The following is a 22,438-nucleotide window of genomic DNA, read 5'->3' as shown; positions in this document are numbered from 1 at the left end:
TCATCGACTAATTGTTCAGAAATTGTTCGATTCAGCATGACATATCGTAAATTAACTGCTGACCATAAAATTAATTTCCGGAGAATGTTCATCAGAATAATGTTCATTGTCAATTGTATTGTTTCCCAATATAGGTAGTATTTAAGATTACTGCACTTGAGAAATGAAATCATATCGCTATTCCGCAACAATGTCTCTCGCGGGTCTCCCGAACTAGTGAATTGCTTTCTATAGAGCATGACATCCGCCTGATATGTTGCAATGATCTCCCTTCCCGAGTGTCATAAAATATTACTGGTTATCGAAGGCATTCAGTCTGAATGATAATCGTCTTGTTAGGGTAATGCGGTCCTTATGTTCGTTGAATATGTACATTTGAGACGAGATAATTGTGCGAATCGATAGTAATTACGGTACTTACCTTAATAAGGAACTAGACCCAGCGCATCGACAGAACTGTGACTGGTGAACTTCTATTCACCAGGGGAAAAAATAGAGAATGATGAGACAGACAGGAAGGAAAGAACTTATAGGATCTTGTTTTAGAGACTGTGTTGGTGGTGATGTACTCCTTCTACAATGCATGGGATTATACTCAATGGGTAATATTTTTGGGGATAATGAACCACGGTGGTACTATTGGGAAGTTATACCATATAGTATTGGACTGGCAGCAGTAACATTTGCTGTTATATGCGATATACGTAATGTGCAACACGCCGCTCAAATAAGTTTTATGTTATCCATTGAAGTGGCTGCAGCTTCATTCACAGCTATTTTATCGGTGTTTAAAGTACGTAAACTGTATTAATTATCATCACTGAAGACATTTTGGTGTTACTGGGTATTGGTCGATAGGTTCGTTGCAATTAATCGGCTGCAATTTATTCAGAATAACCGAATAATTTTAGGATTCGAAAGAAATACAAAAGATGATTTTTTCTCTTCAAATTGTTATCATAGAAATTACTTGCAGCGAATGGAACTCCTCGTTAACGTATCGAATAGAAAAATGTTTTGAGACCCATTTTTCAATATCTCAGTTGTTTCGTTTACTATCTAATGATTTTTCTCCAATGCCTATTTGGATTAGAATTATTTACCTGAGACCTTACTTTATTTAACATTTCCGACGAGTTTTTTTTTAACTTTCGTTTGTTGCATGTTTCCAAATTTCTACTGTCCGGTACGGAATGAAACCAATTATTATTATTATTTCCTAATTATTCGGCGCAGTTGTTTCTACAAAAACGATAGTTGCAAATTTATTTGTTAATTTATTTAAGATATTAAGAATAATAATAAAGTTTAAAAGCTTTAGGTATCACTGACATATATATATTAGGGATATCGAATATTCTTCCGTCGAAAGGAGCTTTACCACATATTGAAAAGTTGCCAACGGCGATGGATGCTCCAAACAACACGGGATGCCATAACACAGACTGCCATAGAAAATGCTAAAAATGCACGGCTGCTCAGGATGTGTTATGCTGTAGCTATCATGGGGACCCTTGAATCTTATAACTTGCGTCCTTATATGTAAATTCACTTATGTTATGGTACAAATTCATCAGTGGTATGAAATTTGACATCTGATTTCAGATTATACCTCAAATTTCGTGTTTCTGAGACGAATGATTCCTTCGATTTTTCACAAACTGTTTATCCGGCTTATTATCCATTCATATTGAAGTCATTTACACAGTATTTTGTGTTTACCACTCTGGAGCACATGAGCTTATATTTCTTCGCTCTCTGGTGGATATCAGCGGACTGTCTTTTTGCACAATTTAACACATATTTGGCTATTCAATTCAACGTAAAAATCACTGTATTAATGTCCATGAGTATAAATTTGACAAAAAAAGGCAAATTCCCATTTCTCAGATACTCGCCACTGACATTCGTTGCATAGACACAACTACCGAGTCCGCAAGTCCGGTAAATGCGGTGAAAATCATGAAAGGATTGAAGAAAATTATTCGCGAGCATGTTAAATTATTCTCGTGAGTATTATATTACGATTCCAAATGGCTCTACAAACAATTCAATAAATATGTATTTTAGATATGTTCATGCGGTAGAAGACTGGTACAATCCAATAATTTTCGCTACTATATTAATGAATGGACTGAGCTTATGCAGCCTTCTGTACAGCCTCCAATATGTATTTCATTATTTATGCAATGGGCATCACTCCATTATTGCTATAATTTTGATCTTTCAGATTAATCGATCAACATTTTTACAGAGAATTGCAGAACATAATTGGAAGGACGCCATAAAAAATGCCAGTCATGTAACTGCGATAATTATACAAACTCTTCTTTATTGTTCATATGCTCAGCGTTTAAGTGATGAGGTAATACAATATATGAGAATGAAGGATACCACGCAAAGAGAAACAACTTTGGTGATGATATATTTATTTAGCTCGAACGTCTAGAGATAACTTTCTTCGGCTTTGTGACAGAGTTAATTATTGTTATCAGTGAATGCATAGCCATGCCCGTCGGGTTTACATGTCCTAGACTACCTCGTCCACTCAGCAATACTTCTCTCATGATTTTTGGCCCCTGGCCATTTGGAAATAACAGAATATACTGAAAAAACAAATCAGTCAAAGATTTATTTTATATTCTTGATAAAATAACTTTTTGGAAGGTATTTGTCAAAGACGGGCATTTTCAAGAACTCCAAGGGCCGAGAATCGATTGTTATTAATCGAATGATAAAAATGATCAATGTTTATGCGCATCACATCTGGTGAAACTATTGGAGTGTTTGGCGCGTCTTCCCATGCTCATTTATTTGTTTATAATTTCCTGTTATTTTCTCCGAAAGGACAATATAATTCAATTTTTCGTGTCACAGACGTATTTGTACAAATGGTCAATCCGATGGAATTTCGAAATAAGGATGGATACGCATTGGAAAAAAGGGTTGTTTAAAAAAAGAAATCATGCCGTGGAAAAACGTCACATCACAATACTGAAAGCGCAAAATAATTTAAATAATTTGCATAAGACATTCCAAATTTTCAACTTCAGGTTAATGGGTTCCGCCAAGCGGTTTACGGATGTTCGTGGATAAACTTTAATGTACCAACGAAGACCCTAATCCTACTTTTAATGATTTACACCGAGCGTGAATACACATTCTCAGCGTACGGATTGTTTTATTTAAATATGCGTCAGGTCACTACGGTAAGTACATATTGTTGATAATATTTCTGTTCATTGGTAATTTTTAATTAATTTCCACATCTTCTATTCCTTTAGATATTCAGTACTGCAATGCGATTTTTCACAATATTACGCAATCTCACCTAAGTAACATGTATGAGCTATTTTAGAAAAATTTCGCAAGTAATATATACCTTTGCAGTCTCTAATCCAATAAATAAACTGGTTGGGGTAAAATTTCCTACTAAATTTGTGCTAAAGTCCTAGAATTAAATCCTGACGGACCTGATTGTTGAGAAATAAGAAGCAATTATGACAATTGAGCCAGCAACATTGAGCAAGACAAAACATTCTTCGCTTCTCGTCTTGTAGCTGATCACCTTGGAATGGTTTTTTCGAATTATTATTATTAAGATTTTCTCTGTATATAGATATCAAAACTCACACCGCGATGCAAATATCAACAGCTTTGATTTCCACCAGCAGGGTACACTCACCGACTAATTGTTGAAGAATTATTCTTGTTTCATGTAGCACAAAATCTTGGAAATGAAAGTGGCTGATCATAAAATTAATTTCTGGAGAATGTTCATTACAGTAATATTTTATTGTGGTGTTCCCTTACATCATTAGTATCTACGATGAGTGCACTTGTCAAAGAAATCTTGTCACTATTTCGCAATATCTGTCACGGGTCTCCCAACCTACTGAATGGTTCTCTATAGAGCATAACATCCACTTGACATGTTGCTACGATCTCCACTCTGGAGTGTCATAAAAAATTACTGGTTGTCGAAGGCATTCAATATAAATGATAATCGGCCGTTTAGAGTAATGGGCTCCTTATATTCGTCAAATAGGCACATTTTATATGAGAAAATTGCACGAATCGATAGCAATTACCGCACTTATCTTATTGAGAAACTATACCCAGTGCATCGAGACAATTGTAGCTGGTGAGCTTGTATTCACCTGAGAATGATATAGAACGATGGAACATACAGGAAGGAAAGAACTTATAGAATCTTGTTTTAGAGACTGCGTTGGTGGTGATGTACTCCTTCTACAATGCATGGGATTTTACTCAATGGGTAATATTTTTAGGGATAATAAGCCACGATGGTACTATTGGGAAGTTATACCACATGGTATTGGACTTGCAACAATAACGTTTGCTGTTATATTCGATATACGTAATGTGTATGATACCGCTCAAGTTAATTTGATGTTATCCATTGAGGTGGCTGGAGCTACATTTACAACTATTTTATTATTATTCAAAGTACGTAAATCATGTTATATAATAAATCGTATTACAGCCATAATTGTGACTCTAGAAAGATATATGAAAAATGATTTTTTTCCCTTAAAATTCTAATAAAAAAAATTGTATGTAGTGAATGGAAATCCTCGGAAACGTGTCAAACAAAAAAATGTTTTGAGATCAATATTTAACTATTTCGGTTCTTCCAATCACTGCCCAATGATTTTTTTTCAACGCCTATTTGGGTTAAAATTATTTACCTCAGGCTGTGCTTCATTTCTCATGTCTGATTTTCCTTTTGATTTCGGTTGTTGCATTGGTTTGAATGTCTTACGAAAATGATAGTTAATAGCTTGGAAGTTTGTTAAAAATAAAAATTGAGTTTAAAATTTGCAAGTATCATTCATATATATGTATTAGGGATATCGTATATTGCTGCATCGAACGGAGCTTTACCACATATTGAAAGTTTGCTACCATCGATGGATTGTCCAAACATCACGGGATGCCATAACAGAGAGTGCCATAGAACATGCAAAAAATGCACGGCTGCTCCGGATATGTTATGCCCTAGCCATCGTTGGGACTCTTGGATCTTACAACTTGCGTCCTTATATGTAAATTCACTTATGTCATGGTACCGAGTCATCAGTGGTATGAAATTTGACATTTGATTTCAGACTTTACCTCAAATTTCGTGTTTCTGAGACGAATGATTCCTTCGATTTTTCGCAAACTGTTTATCCGGCTCATTATCCTTTCATGTTAAATTCATTTCCGCAGTATTTCTTGTGTGTCGCTTGGGAGCACATGGGCTTATATTTCTTCGCTCTCTGGTGGATATCAGCGGACTGTCTTTTTGCACAATTTTCCACATATTTTGCGATTGAATTCAAAGTAAAAATGACCGTACTAACGTTCATGAGTACTAATTTAACAAAAAAAAACAAATTCTCGTTCCTTAGATACTCGCAACGGACATTCGTTGCATCGATTCAACTAGCAGATCTGCAAGTCCAGTAAATACAGCGAAAATCGTGAAAGAATTGAAGAGAATTATTCGCGAGCATGTTAAATTATTTTCGTGAGTATTATATGACGATTCCAAATGGCTCTACAAACAATTCAATAAATATGTATTTTAGATATGTTCATGCGATAGAAGACTGGTATAATCCAATAATTTTCGCTACTATATTAATTAATGGGCTCAACTTGTGCAGCCTTCTGTATAGTCTTCAATATGTATTTCATTAATTCAATTATCTTTGCTACATAACTGCTATAACCTTATCCTTCCACCCTAATCGATCAACATTTTCCAGAGAATTGCAGAAAATAATTGGAAGGACGCCATAAAAAATGCGACTCATATAACTGCCATAATTATGCAAACTCTTCTTTTTTGTTCATATGCTCAGCGTTTAAGTGATGAGGTAATGTAATATATAAGAATGGACCATATCACACAAAGAAAATAATTCAGACGAGGCCAAATGCGCGCTTCGCGCGTCCAATTTTAATTACCTGCCTCACTCACGTTCACCAATGAGGATAAAAGCTTACGCATGAAGTTAGCCGATGGCTCATGTGGCTAATTTAATTTATCTGCTTGGGCTTTTTCATGATAATAGGTCATTTCCATTGACATTTCACATTTTCAAATTCAGGTTAATGGATTCCGCCAAGCGGTTTACGGATGTTCATGGATAAACTTTAATGCACCAACGAAGACCCTAATCCTTCTTCTAATGGTCTACACAGAGCGTGAATACACATTCTCAGCGTACAGATTGTTTTATTTAAATATGCGTCAAGTCACTACGGTAAGTACATATTGTTGACAATATTTCTGTTCATCATCGGTAATTTTTAATTAATTTCTGTATCTTCTATTCCTTTAGATATTCAGTACTGCAATGCGATTTTTCACAATATTACGCAATCTCACCTAAATAACATGTATGAGCTATTTTAGAAAAATTTCGCAAGTAATATACATATATCCTTGTAGTCTATAATCTAATAAATAAACTGGTTGGGGTAAAATTTTCTACTAAATTTGTGCTGAAGTCCTAGAACTAAACCCTGACTGACCTGATTGTTGAAAAATAGGAAGCAATTATGACAATTGAGTCAGCAGCATTTAGCAGGACAACAAAATTCTTCGCTTCGCGTCGTGTAGCTGATCACCTTGAAATGGTTTTTGCGAATTATTATTATTTAAATTTCCAAATATCAACAGCTTTGATTTCCACCAACAGGATACACTCATGGACTAATTGTTGAACAATTATTCTTGTTCCATTTAACACATAATCTTGGAAATCAATGTGAGTGACCAGAAAATTGATTTCGGGAGAATGTTCATTACAGTAATATTTAATTGTGGTGTTCCCTTACATCATTAGTATCTACGATGAGTGCACTTGTCAAAGAAATCATGTCACTATTTCGCAATATCTGTCACGGGTCTCCCAACCTACTGAATGGTTCTCTATAGAGCATAACATCCACTTGACATGTTGCTACGATCTCCACTCTGGAGTGTCATAAAAAATTACTGGTTATCGAAGGCATTCAATATAAATGATAATCGTCCGTTTAGGGTAATGCGCTCCTTATATTCGTTAAATAGGCACATTTTATATGAGAAAATTGCACGAATCGATAGCAACTACAGCACTGATCTTATTGAGAAACTATACTCAGTACATCTAGACAATTGTGGCTGGTGAGCTTCTATTCATCAGAGAATATTATAGAGCGATGGAACATACAGGAAGGAAAGAACTTATAGAATCTTGTTTTAGAGACTGCGTTGGTGGTGATGTACTTATTCTACAATGCATGGGCTTATACTCAATGGGTAATATTTTTAGGGATAATAAACCACGGTGGTATTATTGGGAAATTATACCATTTACGATTGGATTGGCAACTATAACATTTGCTGTTATATTCGATACGCGTAATGCGTATGACACTGCTCAAGTGAATCTTATGTTATCCATTGAGGTGGCTGGAGCTGTATTCACAGCTATTTTAGCAGTCTTCAAAGTACGTACTTTATATTGTATATTAAATCATATTACAGACATTAGTTAGCACAACCGAAGAAATTTTGATGTTATTGGGTCGTTGTTGATAAGTTCCTTGACATTAATTGGCTACAATTAATTTACAATACTCGAATCATTTTGAGGCTCAAAAGATAATCGAAAGATGATTTTCTCCCTCAGAATTTTGATCAAAAGAATTGTTCGTAGTGAATCCTAATGCTCGGTAACGTATCGAATAAAAAAATTTTCGCGACATCAACTTTCTGACATCTCAGTTGTTCCAGTCACCGTCTCATAATTTGTCTCTAATGTCTATTCGCATGAGAAATAGTTATCTCAGACTATCTGAGACTTCCCATCAGTTTACATTTTCGACTTGTCTTTTTTTTTCATTTGGTTTGTTGCATTTTTCTAAATTTCTACTAGCCTAGTTAGAAAATTAGTAAACTGTTGAAGATGGAAATGCAATTAAAAAGAATTAAATATTATTAATATGTATGTATTAGGGATATCGTATATTATTGCGACGGACGGAGCTTTACAATATATTGAAAGTTTGCCACCAGCGATGGATTGTCCAAACATCACGGAATGCCATAACAGTGAGTGCCATAGAAAATGCTAAGAATGCACGGCTGCTCAGGATATGTTATGCCCTAGCTATCATTGGGACTATTGGATCTTACAACTTGCGTCCTTATATGTAAATTCACTTATGTCATGGTACCAAGTCATCAGTGGTATGAAATTTGACATTTGATTTCAGACTTTACCTCAAATTTCGGGTTTCTGAGACGAATGATTCCTTCGATTTTTCGCAAACTGTTTATCCGGCTCATTATCCTTTCATGTTAAATTCATTTATGCAGTATTTTTTGTGTGTCGCCTGGGAGCACATGGGCTTATATTTCTTCGCTCTGTGGTGGATCTCTGCGGACTGTCTTTTTGCCCAATTTTCCACGTATTTTGCGATTGAGTTCAACGTAAAAATTACCGTATTAATGTCCACGAGTACAAATTTACTGACAAAAAAACAAGTTCTCGTTTCTTAGATACTCGCCACTGACATTCGTTGCATAGATTCAACTACCAAATCTGCAAGTCCGATAAATACGGTGGAAATCACGCAAAAAATAAAGAGAATTATTCGCGAGCATGTTAAATTGTTTTCGTGAGTATCACATTATGATTCCAAATGGCTCTACAAGCAATACAATAAATATGTATTTCAGATATGTTCATGCGGTAGAAGACTGGTATAATCCAATAATTTTCGCGACTATATTAATTAATGGACTTAACTTATGCAGCCTTCTGTACAGTCTTCAATATGTATTTAATTATTTATTCAATTATCTTTAGTACATAACTGTTATCATTTTTATCCTTCACATTAATCCATTAACATTCTTACAGAGAATTGCAGAAAATAATTGGAGAGACGCCATAAAAAATACGAGTCATATAACTGCGATAATTATGCAAACTATTCTTTTTTGTTCATATGCTCAGTATTTAAGTGACGAGGTAATCCTATTATTAAAATTAGAAAATTAGAAAATCGCACAACTACAAAGCTTCCTTGCGAACGCAAAAAGGACAAGCATCGATACTTTCGATATCTTGAAAGTCTGTCACGCTTGTTCCTTATTGGTTTAGTCGTCTGAGGCGGTGACTTGTATTCACAACGCATTCAATTTTGAAATGTTCAATCATATTTTTTTAATTGCAGCGCGCGGTAGCGTGCATTCGTTCTCGTTTTAAATAAAGTGTGGACAATTATTGAAAATCGGTGTTATTTAATGAATGAAATCATAGTACGGAAAAATGTTACATCACAATACTGAAAGCGGAAAATAATTTAAATAACTTGCATAAGACATTCCACGTTTTCAACTTTAGGTTAATGGATTCCGCCAAGCGGTTTACGGATGTTCATGGACAAACTTCGATCTATCAACAAAGGCCATAATTCTACTTTTAATGATCCACACAGAACGTGAATACAGGTTCTCAGCGTACGGATTGTTCGATTTAAATATGTGTCAAGTGACGACAGTGAGTGAATATTGTTGACAATATTTCTGCTCTTCCTTTTCAAATGTTGAATTAACTTTCCCATCTTTTATTCGTTTAGATATTCAGTACTGCAATGAGATTTTTTACAATATTGCGGAATATCACCTGAGTAACATGTATGAACTTTTTTTTAGAAAAATTTCGCAAGCGATGTACATCTTTGTAGTCTATCATCCAATAAACCAACTGGTTGGGACAAAACTCTGCTAAATTTTTTCTAAAGTCCCGGAACTCAGTCTGGGAGCTGATTACCTTGGAATGGGTTCTTCGGATTATTATTAGCAGAATTTTCTTTAAGTGTCGATATCACAACTTACGACGCGATGCAAATATCAACAGTTTTGATATTCACCCGAACAGTACACTCATCCACTAATTACTGGATTCCCTATGATGAATGGATTTTATGCATAAGATCTTTTCAATGAACTGGCGGATCATAAAATTAATGTCCATACGGAGAGAAAAATTTCTTAAAAATGACGTTGGTGTTCCGTAATCTGCCAGTTCAAACAATATTCAGTATAAATTATGGGACAGTTACACACTTTTCAGGGAACTTTCAGGAAAAAATTCAAAACGTCGCAAAAAAAGTATAGAACGTTGAGTGGAAAAATGCGTAACTGGTCCGTAATTTTTACTGAATACTGTCTTGACTGACCGATTACAGAACAGGCACATAATGAAAAAAAAATTTTCTCCATCCAGAGAGTGTTCATTACAATAACTTCTGATTATATTGTTCCTCAATATCGCTATTTCGCAATATCTTTCGCGGGTCTCCCGAACTAATGAATTGTTTTCTACAAGGTATGACATCCACCTGACATGTTGCTACGATCTCCACTCTGGAGTGTCATAAAAAATTACTGGTTATCGAAGGCATTCAATATAAATGATAATCGTCCGTTTAGGGTAATGGGCGCCTTATATTCGTTAAATAGGCACATTTTATATGAGAAAATTGCACGAATCGATAGTAATTACGGTACTTATCGTAATAAGGAACTATAACCCCGTGGATCTAGAGAATTGTAGCTGGTGAGCTTTTAGTCACCAGAGAATAATATAGAACGATGGAACATACAGGAAGGAAAAAACTTATAGAATCTTGTTTTAGAGACTGCGTTCGTGGTGATGTACTCATTCTACAATGCATGGGATTATACTCAATGGGTAATATTTTTGGGGATGATGAACCAGGGTGGTACTATTGGGAAGTTATATCATATAGTATTGGATTGGCAATAGTAACATTTCCTGTTACGTGCGCTATACGTAATCTGCAACACTCCGCTCAAGTAAATTTGATGTTAACCATTGAGGTGGCTGCAGCTTTATTAACAGGTGTTTTATCGGTGTTTAAAGTACGTAAGCTATATTAATTATCATCACTGAAGAAATTTCGGTGTTACTGGGTATTGGTCGATAGGTTCGTCGCAATTAATCGCCTGCAATTTATTCAGAATAACCGAATAATTTTAGGATTCGAAAGAAATACAAAAGATGATTTTTTCTCTTCAAATTGTTATCATAAAAATTACTTGAGGCGAATGGAACTCCTCGTTAACGTATCGAATAGAAAAATGTTTTTAGACCCATTTTTCAATATCTCAGTTGTTAGTTTACTATCTAATGATTTTTCTCCAATGCCTATTTGGATTAGAATTATTTACCTCAGACCTTACCTTATTTAACATTTCCGACGAACTTTTTTTTTTAATTTCGTTTGTTGCATGTTTCCAAATTTCTACTGTCCGGTACGGAATGAAACCAATTATTAGTATTAGTTCCCAATTATTCGGCGCAGTTGTTTCTACAAAAACGATAGTTGCAAATTTATTTGTTAATTTATTTAAGTTATTAAGAATAATAAGAAAGTTTAAAAGCTTTAGGTATCACTGACATATATATATTAGGGATTTCGAATATTCTTCCGTCGAAAGGAGCTTTACCACATATTGAAAAGTTGCCAACGGCAATGGATGATCCAAACCGCCCGGGATGCCATAACAGTGAGTGCCATAGAAAATGCTAAAAATACACGGCTGCTCAGGATGTGTTATACTGTAGCTGTCATCGGGACCCTTGAGTCTTACAACTTGCGTCCTTATATGTAAATTCACTTATGTCATGGTAGAAATTCATCAGTGGTATGAAATTTAACATCTGATTTCAGATTATACTTCAAATTTCGTGTTTCTGAGACGAATGATTCCTTCGATTTTTCACAAACTGTTTATCCGGCTTATTATCCATTCATATTGAAGTCATTTACACAGTATTTTGTGTTGGCCACTTTGGAGCACATCAGCTTATATTTCTTCGCTCTCTGGTGGATATCAGTGGACTGTCTTTTTGCACAATTTAACACATATTTGGCTATTCAATTCAACGTAAAAATCACCGTATTAATGTTCACGAGTACAAATTTACTGACAAAAAAACAAGTTCTCGTTTCTTAGATACTCGCCACTGACATTCATTGCATAGATTTAACTAGCAGATCTGCAAGTCCAGTAAATACAGCGAAAATCGTGAAAGGATTAAAGAGAATTATTCGCGAGCATGTTAAATTATTTTCGTGAGTACTATATTACGATTCCAAGTGGCTCTACAAACAATACAATAAATATGTATTTTAGATATGTTCATGCGGTAGAAGAGTGGTATAATCCAATAATTTTTGCTACTATATTACTCAATGGACTGAACTTGTGCAGCCTACTTTACAGTTTTCAATATGTATTTCATTATTTATACAATGGATGTCACTCCATTATTGCTATAATTTTGATCTTTCAGATTAATCGATCAACATTTTTACAGAGAATTGCAGATCATAATTGGAAGGACGCCATAAAAAATGCGACTCATATAATTGCGATAATTATACAAACTCTTCTTTATTGTTCATATGCTCAGCGTTTAAGTGATGAGGTAATACGATACATGAGAATGAAGGATACCACGCAAAGAGAAACAACTTTGGTGACGATATATTTATTTAGCTCGAACGTCTAGAGATAACTTTCTTCGTCTTTGTGACAGAGTTAATTATTGTTATCAGTGAATGCATAGCCATGCCCGTCGGGTTTACATGTCCTAGACTACCTCGTCCACTCGGCAATACTTCTGTCATGATTTTTGGCCCCTGGTCATTTGGAAATAACATAATATACTGAAAAAACAAATCAGTCAAAGATTTATTTTATATTCTTGATAAAATATCTTTTTGGAAGGTATTTGTCAAAGACGGGCATTTTCAAGAACTCCAAGGGCCGAGAATCGATTGTTATTAAGCGAATGATAAAAATGATCAATGTTTATGCACATCACATCTGGTGAAACTATTGGAGTGTTTGGCGCGTCTTCCCATGCTCATTTATTTCTTTATAATTTCCTGCCATTTTCTCTGGAAGGACAATATAATTCAATTTTTCGTGTCATTGACGTATTTGTACAAATGGTGAATCCGATGGAATTTTAAAATAAGGATGGATACGCATTGGAAAAAAGTGTTGTTTAAAAAAAAAAATCATATCATGGAAAAATGTCACATCACAATACTGAAAGCGGAAAATAATTTACATAATTTGCATAAGACATTCCAAATTTTCAACTTCAGGTTAATGGGTTCCGCCAAGCGGTTTACGGATGTTCGTGGATAAACTTTAATGTACCAACGAAGACCCTAATCCTACTTTTAATGATTTACACCGAGCGTGAATACACATTCTCAGCGTACGGATTGTTTTATTTAAATATGCGTCAGGTCACTACGGTAAGTACATATTGTTGATAATATTTCTGTTCATTGGTAATTTTTAATTAATTTCTACATCCTCTATTCTTTAGATATTCAGTACTGCAATGCGATTTTTCACAATATTACGCAATCTTACCTAAGTAACATGAATGAGCTATTTTAGAAAAATGTTGTAAGTAATATATACCTTTGTAGCCTATAATCCAATAAACAAATTGGTTGAGGTAAAATTTCCTACGAAATTTATGCTAAAGTCCTAAAGTTGAATCCTGACTGACCTGATTGTTGAAAAATAGGAAGCAATTATGACGGTTGGGCCAACAGTATTTAGCAAGACAACAAAATTCTTCGCTTCTGGTCGTGTAGCTGATCACCTTGGAATGGTTTTTTCGGATTATTTTTATTAAGATTTTCTCTCTGTATAGATGTAGGATCAAAATCATGTAGAACAGATTATTTAGTTTAACAGTGTAAAATTAAATATATTTAAAAGATTATAAAGATACATTGAATAAGCTGAGTCGCTCTAGACCTTAACTCGTCAAGAAACTTCTCCAGACTGACCAATTTTCACTCTCTCATCTCACGCACACACATTTTCTCACTTTTTCTCAATGCACTCTTTATTCTAAACTGACCGTGTAATGGTGACGCACAGGCCACCCTCAGTCTACCTAGAACACCAAAACCCTAAACAAGAACCTTAATAAAACTGTCACACCATGCAAACACTTTTCCATTCACACTTCAAACGAATATGCTCTCGAACAACACTCGCGTTCATTTATTCACTTTAGAAAAATAATGTCTCTAGTATTTAGTCTGTAACCTGAATCTTATTTTAAATCTTAGGCGACACAGCGCCGTCTCATTTTTTAATAATACTAACTCACTTAAACATTACTACACTAACACTAATATTCACCGATTCCATATAGATATCAAAACTCACGACGCGATGCAAATATCAACAGCTTTAATTTCCACCAGCAGGGTACACTCACCGACTAATTGTTGAAGAATTATTTGTGTTTCATGTAGCACAAAATCTTGGAAATGAAAGTGGCTGATCATAAAATTAATTTCTGGAGAATGTTCATTACAGTAATATTTTATTGTGGTGTTCCCTTACATCATAAGTATCTACGATGAGTGCATTTGTCAAAGAAATCATGTCACTATTTCGCAATATCTGTCACGGGTCTCCCAACCTACTGAATGGTTCTCTATAGAGCATAACATCCACTTGACATGTTGCTACGATCTCCACTCTGGAGTGTCATGAAAAATTACTGGTTGTCGAAGGCATTCAATATAAATGATAATCGGCCGTTTAGGGTAATGGGCTCCTTATATTCGTTAAATAGGCACATTTTATATGAGAAAATTGCATTGAATCGATAGCAATTACCGCAGTTATCTTACTGAGAAACTATACCCAGTGCATCTAGACAATTGTGGCTGGTGAGCTTCTACTCACCAGAGAATAATATAGAGCGATGGAACATACAGGAAGGAAAGAACTTATAGAATCTTGTTTTAGAGACTGCGTTGGTGGTGATGTACTCCTTCTACAATGCATGGGATTATACTCAATGGGTAATATTTTTAGAGATGATAGACCACGGTGGTACTATTGGGAAGTTATACCATACAGTATTGGACTGGCAACAATAACATTTGCTCTTATATTCGACACACGTAATGTGTACGAAACTGCTCAAGTTAATTTGACGTTATCCATCGAGGTGGCTGCAGCTGTATTTACAGTTTCTTTAGCTGTATTCAAAGTACGTAAGTTGTTGTATATATGTATTTAATTAAATTATAGGTATTAACCACCATCAGCGGATTAATTTCAATGTTAGCGAGATCCTCCATTACCTCTAAATGATTTTTAAGAACTATCTCGAGTACGGATTATGAATTGAGGTATAGCCCTTAGTTATATTATATCTATACTATATAAATTGTACATGCTCTTCTTAACTGCACATCTTTCATATTCTTCGAATCGATCGTCAAGAAAATTCGCACATAGCAACGATCTCATATTCCCATTTTCACGATTTCACATGATAAAATTGCTAGAATCAATTTATAGCATTGGCAGCATTGATCCACTCAACGGAAGCTTAAATGTACGTACACCATTAAACTATTACAAAAATTTTGATCAAAAGGATTATTTGCAGTGAATCGCAATCCTCGATAAGGTATCGAATAAAAAAATATTTGGACATCAATTGATTACGATCTCAATTGTTCCACTCGCCATCTTAGGATTTTCCTCTAATGCCTATTCCGATTAGAATTATTAAATCAGATTTTACTAACTTCTTTTTTTTTATTCCGTTTGGTGCGTTTTTCCACGTTTTTACTATGCGGTACGAATTGAAAACAATTCTTTCTGCGGCGCAGTTGTTTTTTTTTAAATTATAATTAAAAATTTAGTAAAATGTTGAAATTAAAAAAAAAGTTTAAAGACTTTAGATATCAATGGTGTATATGTATGTATCAGGGATATCGTATATTCTTACGTCGAAAGGAGCTTTACGACATATTGGAAGTTTGCCACCAGCGATGGATTATCCAAACATCACGGAATGCTATAACAGAGAGTGCCATCGAAAATGCTAAGAATGCACGGCTGCTCCGGATATGTTATGCCCTAGCTATTATTGGAACTGCTGGATCTTACAGCTTGCGTCCTTATATGTAAATTCACTTATGCCATGGAACAAATTCATCAGTGGTATGAAATTTAACATTTCATTTCAGATTGTACCTCAAATTTTGGGTTTCTGAGACGAATGATTCTTTCGATTTTTCGCAAACCGTCTATCCGGCTCATTATCCTTTCATATTAAATTCATTTACGCCGTATTTTTTGTGTACCGTGTGGGAGCATATGGGCTCATATTTTTTAGCTCTCTGGTGGATATCAGCGGACTGCCTTTTTACTCAATTCTCCACATATTTTGCAATTGAATTCAATGTAATGCCCAACGTAATAATGTTCATTACTACAAATGAACGTAAACACAAATTTATTGATAACAAAATGTGACGTTTTCATTTGCTAGATACTTGCAAATGATATTCGTCGCATAGATTTAACTACCAGGTCTACCAGTCCGACTAATACGGTGATAATCGTGAAAGAATTGAAGAGAATTATACGCGAGCATGTTAAATTATTTTCGTGAGTATTATCTTACGATTCAAAATGGCTTCACAATCAATACGATGAGTACGTATTTTAGATATGTTCATGCGATGGAAGACTGGTATAATCCAATAATTTTTGCTACTATATTACTCAATGGACTGAACTTGTGCAGCCTCCTTTACAGTCTGCAATATGTATTTCATTATTTATTCAATGAGTTTTACCGTATAATATGTGCTACATTTATATTCCTTCGCACTAATCAATTAAAATATTTACAGACAATCGCAGCAAATAATTGGAAAGATGTCATTAAAAATACGAGTCATGTAACTGCTATAATTATGCAGACTATTCTCTTTTGTTCATATGCTCAGTATCTGAGTGATGAGGTAACGAAATATATAGTAATGAGCGATACAACTCGTGAAATAAGTGAACACTGTTCAGAGACCAGTTTACGTATAAGAGATCCGAGGGTGACATACGTTCAGAATTTGAAAATTTAGCTCTTTGACCTTGAAGTTTGAAACTTCACTAACGAATGAAGAAATAGTAAGCTAATATGACCGTTAATTTTTGAAGGTCTGTTGAGTCTGGTCAATTTACCCTGAGTCAGGCCTAAATTAACTTTCGTGAATAGTTTCATGAATGACATTGAATTTGTTAGATTTGTTGAATCTGTTGAACTGAATATCATATTGTTTATTTAATAAGATCATCCCTCGCGCAAATATCACAATTTATGTGACATAAATTAATTTAATATTTTAATAAAAATTGTAAATTTTCAACTTGAGATCAATGGATTCCGCCAAGCAGTTTATGAATGTTCATGGACAAACTTCAATCTACCAACACAGGCCATTATTTTAGTTATAATGATCCACACAGAACGTGATTACACGTTTTCAGCGTACGGATTGTTTAATTTAAATATGGGTCAAGTCACTACAGTAAGTAAATACCATAGAAAACCGATCTGGTCTTTGTGTTTAACTTTTAAAATTGATTTTTATATCTTCCATTTGTTTAGATATTCAACACTGCAATGAGATTTTTGGCAATGTTACGAAATCTCACCTAAGTAACATGTATGAGCTTTTTTAGAAAAATTTTGCTAGTAATATATATCTTTGTAGTCGATAATCCAATAAACAAATTGGTTGGGGTAAAATTTTCTACTAAATTTGTGCTGAAGTCTTAAAATTAAATCCTGACTGACCTGATTGTTGAGAAATAAGAAGCAATTATGACAATTGAGCCAGCAACATTGAGCAAGACAAAACATTCTTCGCTTCTGGTCGTGTAGCTGATCACCTTGGAATGGTTTTTTCGGATTATTATTATTAAAATTTTCAAATATCAACAGCTTTGACTTCCACCAACAGGATACACTCATCGACTAATTGTTGAACAATTATTCTAGTTCCATTTAACACATAATCTTGGAAATTAATGTGAGTGACCATAAAATTGAGTTCCGGAGAACGTTCATTACAGTAACATTTGATTGTGGTGTTCCCTTACATCATTAGTATCTACGATGAATGCACTTGTCAAAGAAATCATGTCACTATTTCGTAACAATGTCTCTCACGGGTCTCCCAAACTAATGAATGGTTCTCTACAGAGCATAACATCCACCCGACATGTTGCTACGATCTCCACTCTGGCGCGCCATAAAAAATTACTGGTTATCGAAGGCATTCAATATAAATGATAATCGTCCGTTTAGGGTAATGCGCTCCTTATATTCGTTAAATAGGCACATTTTATATGAGAAAATTGCATTGAATCGATAGCAATTACCGCAGTTATCTTACTCAGAAACTATACCCAGTGCATCTAGACAATTGTGGCTGGTGAGCTTCTACTCACCAGAGAATAATATAGAGCGATGGAACATACAGGAAGGAAAGAACTTATAGAATCTTGTTTTAGAGACTGCGTTGGTGGTGATGTACTCCTTCTACAATGCATGGGATTATACTCAATGGGTAATATTTTTAGGGATGATAGACCACGGTGGTACTATTGGGAAGTTATACCATACAGTATTGGACTGGCAACAATAACATTTGCTCTTATATTCGACACACGTAATGTGTACGATACTGCTCAAGTTAATTTCATGTTATCCATTGAAGTGGCTGCAGCTGTATTTACAGTTACTTTAGCTGTATTCAAAGTACGTAAGTTGTTGTATATATGTATTTAATTAAATTATAGGTATTAACCACCATCAGCGGATTAATTTCAATGTTAGCGAGATCCTCCATTACCTCTAAATGATTTTTAAGAACTATCTCGAGTAGGGATAATGAATTGAGGTATAGCCCTTAGTTATATTATATCTATACTATATAAATTGTACATGCTCTTCTTAACTGCACATCTTTCATATTCTTCGAATCGATCGTTGAGAAAATTCACACATAACAACGATCTTATATTCCCATTTTCACGATTTCACATGACAAAATTGCTAGAATCAATCTATGGCACTGGCAGCATTGATCCACTCGACGGAAGCTTAAATGTACGTACGCCATTGAACAATTACAAAAATTTTGATCAAAAGGATTATTTGCAGTGAATCGCAATCCTCGATTAGGTTTCGAATAAAAAAATATTTGGACATTAATTGATTACAATCTCAGTTATTTCACTCACCATCTTATAATTTTCCTCCAATGCCTATTCAGATTAGAATGATTTAACTCAGATTTTACTGACTCGTTTTTTTTTATTCCGTTTTTGGAAAAATTATAGTAAACAATTTTGTAAAATGTTGAAATTAAAAGTAGAGTTTGAAGACTTTAGGTATCATTGGTGTATATGCATTAGGGATATCGTATATTGTTGCGTCGAAAGGAGCTTTACGACATATTGAAAGTTTGCCACCAGCGATGGATTATCCAAACATCACGGAGTGCTATAACAGAGAGGGCCATAGAAAATGCTAAGAATGCACGGGTACTCAGGATGTGTTATGCTGTAGCTGTCATTGGGACTGTTGGATCTTACAACTTGCGTCCTTATATGTAAATTCACTTATCTCATATGAAGTATCTCACATCAGTGGTATGAAATTTAACATTTGATTTCAGATTATACCTCAAATTTCGACTTTCTGAGACGAATGATTCCTTCGATTTTTCGCAAACCGTTTATCCGGCTCATTATCCTTTCGTGTTAAATTCATTTACGCAGTATTTTTTGTGTGCCGCCTGGGAGCACATGGGCTTATATTTTTTAGCTCTCTGGTGGATATCAGCGGACTGCCTTTTTACTCAATTCTCCACATATTTTGCAATTGAATTCAATGTAATGTCCAACGTAATAATGTTCATTACTACAAATGAACGTAAACACAAGTTTATTGATAACGAAATGTGACGTTTTCATTTGCTAGATACTTGCAAATGATATTCGTTGCATAGATTTAACAACCAAGTCCACAAGTCCGAGAAATACGGTGATAATTGTGAAAGAATTGAAGAGAATTATACGCGAGCATGTTAAATTACTTTCGTGAGTATTATATTACGATTCAAAATGGCTTCACAATCAATACAATGAGTACGTATTTTAGATATGTTCATGCGATGGAAGAATGGTATAATCCAATAATTTTTGCTACTATATTACTCAATGGACTGAACTTGTGCAGCCTCCTTTACAGTCTGCAATATGTATTTCATTATTTATTCAATGAGTTTTACCGTATAATATATGCTACATTTAGATTTCTTCACACTAATCAATTAAAATATTTACAGAGAATCGCAGCAAATAATTGGAAAGATGTCATTAAAAATACGAGTCATGTAGCTGCCACCATTATGCAGACTATTATATTTTGTTCATATGCTCAGTATCTGAGTGATGAGGTAACGATATATATATATGGTAATGAGCGATACAACTCGTAAAATAAGTGAACACTATTCAGAGACCAGTAGTTTTTCACTCGAGTCAGTTTTTCCATCGTCAACTTTGGGTCCCCAGCGATTTAGGAACTGCGAGGCTGACAAAAGTCCATTGACAGTTTCTTTGAGGCGAACGTTTCTTTTTATTTTCATGAATAGATATATTTCTTTTATTATAACAAAAATCATGGACAGTCGATCATTCTCTTGTCCGTGATCTTCGCATTGTGAAGAGTTACGTATAAGAGATCCGAGGGTGGCACACGTTCGGAATTTGAAAATTTAGCTCTTTGACCTTGAAGTTTGAAACTTCATTAGCGAATGAAGAAACTGTAAGCTAATGTGACTGTTAATTTTTGAAGGTCTTTTGAGTCTGGTCAATTTACCCTGAGTCAGGCCTAAATTAACTTTCGTGAATAGTTTCATGAATGACATTGAATTTGTTAGATTTGCTGAATCTGTTGAACTGAATATCGTATTGTTTATTTAATAAGATCATCCCTCGCGCAAATATCACAATTTATGTGAGATAAATCAAATTAAAATTTCAATAAAAATTGTAAATTTTCAACTTGAGATCAATGGATTCCGCCAAGCAGTTTATGAATGTTCATGGACAAACTTCAATCTATCAACACAGGCCATTATTTTAGTGATAATGATCCACACAGAACGTGATTACACGTTTTCAGCGTACGGATTGTTTAACTTAAATATGGGTCAAGTCACTACAGTAAGTAAATACCATAGAAAACCGATCTGGTCTTTGTGTTTAACTTTTAAAATTGATTTTTATATCTTCCATTTATTTAGATATTCAGCACTGCAATGAGATTTTTGACAATGTTACGAAATCTCACCTAAGTAACATGTATGAGCTTTTTTAGAAAAATTTTCCAAGTAATATATATCTTTGTAGTCTATAATCCAATAAACAAACTGGTTGGGGTACAATTTTCTACTAAATTTGTGCTAAAGTCCTAAAATTGAATCCTGACTGACCTAATTGTGGAAAAATAAGAAGCAATTATGGCGGTTGAGTCCGCAGCAATACAACTCGTAAAATAAGTGAACACTATTCAGAGACCAGTAGTTTTTCACTCGAGTCAGTTTTTCCGTCATCAACTTCGGGTCCCCAGCGATTTGGGAACTGTGAGGTTGAAAAAAGTCCTTTGACCGTTTCTTTGATACGATTGTTTTTTTTTTATATTCATGAATAAGTATATTCTTTTTATCATAACAAAAATCAGGGACAATCGATCATCAGATCATCATCCGATCGTGACACGTTCGGAATTTGAAAATTTAGCTCTTTGACCTTGAAGTTTGAAACTTCATTAACGAATGAAGAAACTGTAAGCTAATGTGACTGTTACTTTTTGAAGGTCTGTTGAGTCTGGTCAATTTACCCTGAGTCAGGCCTAAATTAACTTTCGTGAATAGTTTCATGAATGGCATTGAATTCGTTAGATTTGTTGAATCTGTTGAATTGAATATCGTATTGTTTATTTAATAAGATTATCCCTCGCGCAAATATCACAATTTATGTGAGATAAATCAAATTAAAATTTCAATAAAAATTGTCAATTTTCAACTTGAGATCAATGGATTCCGCCAAGCAGTTTATGAATGTTCATGGACAAACTTCAATCTACCAACACGGGCCATTATTTTAGTGATAATGATCCACACAGAACGTGATTACACGTTCTCAGCGTACGGATTGTTTAACTTAAATATGGCTCAAGTCACTACAGTAAGTAAATAGCATAGAAAACCGATCTGTTCTTCATGTTTAACTTTTGTAATTGATTTTCGTCTTCCATCTTTCATTTGTTTAGATATTCAGCACTGCAATGAGATTTTTGACACTGTTACGAAATCTCACCTAAATAACATCGATGAATCTTTGTAGTAAAAATTAGCAAGTGATGTACATTTTTGTAGTTTACAATCCAATAAACAAAGT

The 22,438-nt window shown here is 34.5% G+C and overlaps 6 protein-coding genes across 20 annotated transcripts; all 6 read left to right on the top strand.

Moving 5' to 3' along the window:
- Nucleotides 1–88: 88 nt before the first annotated feature.
- On the top strand, nt 89–3,763 carry LOC135160365 (odorant receptor 10a-like). 10 transcript variants are annotated; one of them, XR_010298535.1, is made up of 9 exons: nt 89–793; nt 1,346–1,542; nt 1,606–1,822; nt 1,891–2,009; nt 2,071–2,170; nt 2,255–2,365; nt 2,878–3,209; nt 3,285–3,342; nt 3,391–3,763. XR_010298535.1 is itself a non-coding variant. In XM_064116832.1 (8 exons), exons 1-8 carry the CDS (start codon nt 500–502, stop codon nt 3,333–3,335), a joined length of 1,245 nt encoding a protein of 414 aa, XP_063972902.1. In that variant the 5' UTR covers nt 89–499; the 3' UTR covers nt 3,336–3,763. The 10 variants fall into 10 exon arrangements, 4 of the variants coding, with proteins under 4 accessions (XP_063972902.1, XP_063972901.1, XP_063972900.1 ...); XR_010298536.1 differs by having other exon boundaries at nt 2,071–2,365; nt 2,878–2,945; nt 3,054–3,209; XR_010298537.1 differs by having other exon boundaries at nt 2,071–2,365; nt 2,878–2,945; nt 3,031–3,209.
- A 575-nt stretch (nt 3,764–4,338) lies between these two features.
- On the top strand, nt 4,339–6,501 carry LOC135160373 (odorant receptor coreceptor-like). 2 transcript variants are annotated; one of them, XM_064116850.1, is made up of 7 exons: nt 4,339–5,069; nt 5,133–5,349; nt 5,418–5,536; nt 5,598–5,697; nt 5,778–5,888; nt 6,123–6,278; nt 6,357–6,501. In XM_064116850.1, exons 2-7 carry the CDS (start codon nt 5,215–5,217, stop codon nt 6,405–6,407), a joined length of 672 nt encoding a protein of 223 aa, XP_063972920.1. In that variant the 5' UTR covers nt 4,339–5,069; nt 5,133–5,214; the 3' UTR covers nt 6,408–6,501. The 2 variants fall into 2 exon arrangements, with proteins under 2 accessions (XP_063972920.1, XP_063972921.1); XM_064116851.1 differs by having other exon boundaries at nt 4,339–5,349.
- Nucleotides 6,502–6,642: 141 nt separating this feature from the next.
- Nucleotides 6,643–9,790, top strand: LOC135160370 (odorant receptor 13a-like). The gene is made up of 8 exons (XM_064116843.1): nt 6,643–7,512; nt 8,021–8,217; nt 8,281–8,497; nt 8,567–8,685; nt 8,747–8,846; nt 8,931–9,041; nt 9,417–9,572; nt 9,652–9,790. The coding sequence occupies exons 1-8, from the start codon at nt 7,222–7,224 to the stop codon at nt 9,700–9,702; spliced, it is 1,242 nt and encodes a 413-aa protein (XP_063972913.1). The 5' UTR covers nt 6,643–7,221; the 3' UTR covers nt 9,703–9,790.
- An 842-nt stretch (nt 9,791–10,632) lies between these two features.
- Nucleotides 10,633–13,786, top strand: LOC135160369 (odorant receptor 10a-like). Of its 3 annotated transcripts, XM_064116840.1 has the most exons (10): nt 10,633–10,769; nt 10,845–10,960; nt 11,513–11,709; nt 11,773–11,989; nt 12,059–12,177; nt 12,239–12,338; nt 12,423–12,533; nt 13,222–13,377; nt 13,452–13,534; nt 13,659–13,786. In XM_064116840.1, exons 1-9 carry the CDS (start codon nt 10,670–10,672, stop codon nt 13,500–13,502), a joined length of 1,167 nt encoding a protein of 388 aa, XP_063972910.1. In that variant the 5' UTR covers nt 10,633–10,669; the 3' UTR covers nt 13,503–13,534; nt 13,659–13,786. The 3 variants fall into 3 exon arrangements, with proteins under 3 accessions (XP_063972910.1, XP_063972911.1, XP_063972909.1); XM_064116841.1 differs by lacking the exon at nt 10,845–10,960; XM_064116839.1 differs by having other exon boundaries at nt 10,633–10,960.
- A 1,074-nt stretch (nt 13,787–14,860) lies between these two features.
- LOC135160368 (odorant receptor 56a-like) lies at nt 14,861–17,710 on the top strand. The gene is made up of 8 exons (XM_064116838.1): nt 14,861–15,152; nt 15,884–16,080; nt 16,144–16,360; nt 16,449–16,567; nt 16,629–16,728; nt 16,816–16,926; nt 17,335–17,490; nt 17,571–17,710. The coding sequence occupies exons 1-8, from the start codon at nt 14,862–14,864 to the stop codon at nt 17,619–17,621; spliced, it is 1,242 nt and encodes a 413-aa protein (XP_063972908.1). The 5' UTR covers nt 14,861; the 3' UTR covers nt 17,622–17,710.
- Nucleotides 17,711–18,389: 679 nt separating this feature from the next.
- Nucleotides 18,390–21,435, top strand: LOC135160363 (uncharacterized). 3 transcript variants are annotated; one of them, XM_064116824.1, is made up of 9 exons: nt 18,390–18,729; nt 19,027–19,076; nt 19,385–19,581; nt 19,648–19,864; nt 19,953–20,071; nt 20,133–20,232; nt 20,320–20,430; nt 21,047–21,202; nt 21,283–21,435. In XM_064116824.1, exons 1-9 carry the CDS (start codon nt 18,435–18,437, stop codon nt 21,331–21,333), a joined length of 1,296 nt encoding a protein of 431 aa, XP_063972894.1. In that variant the 5' UTR covers nt 18,390–18,434; the 3' UTR covers nt 21,334–21,435. The 3 variants fall into 3 exon arrangements, with proteins under 3 accessions (XP_063972894.1, XP_063972892.1, XP_063972893.1); XM_064116822.1 differs by having other exon boundaries at nt 20,133–20,430; XM_064116823.1 differs by lacking the exon at nt 19,027–19,076 and having other exon boundaries at nt 18,395–18,725; nt 20,133–20,430; nt 21,283–21,434.
- The last annotated feature ends 1,003 nt before the right edge of the window (nt 21,436–22,438 follow it).

Source organism: Diachasmimorpha longicaudata, chromosome 3 (genome assembly GCF_034640455.1).
Source record: "Diachasmimorpha longicaudata isolate KC_UGA_2023 chromosome 3, iyDiaLong2, whole genome shotgun sequence".
Lineage (NCBI taxonomy): Eukaryota > Metazoa > Arthropoda > Insecta > Hymenoptera > Braconidae > Diachasmimorpha > Diachasmimorpha longicaudata.
The sequence above is the reverse complement of the archived record's forward strand: the minus strand, read 5'-3'. Positions and strand labels throughout refer to the sequence as shown.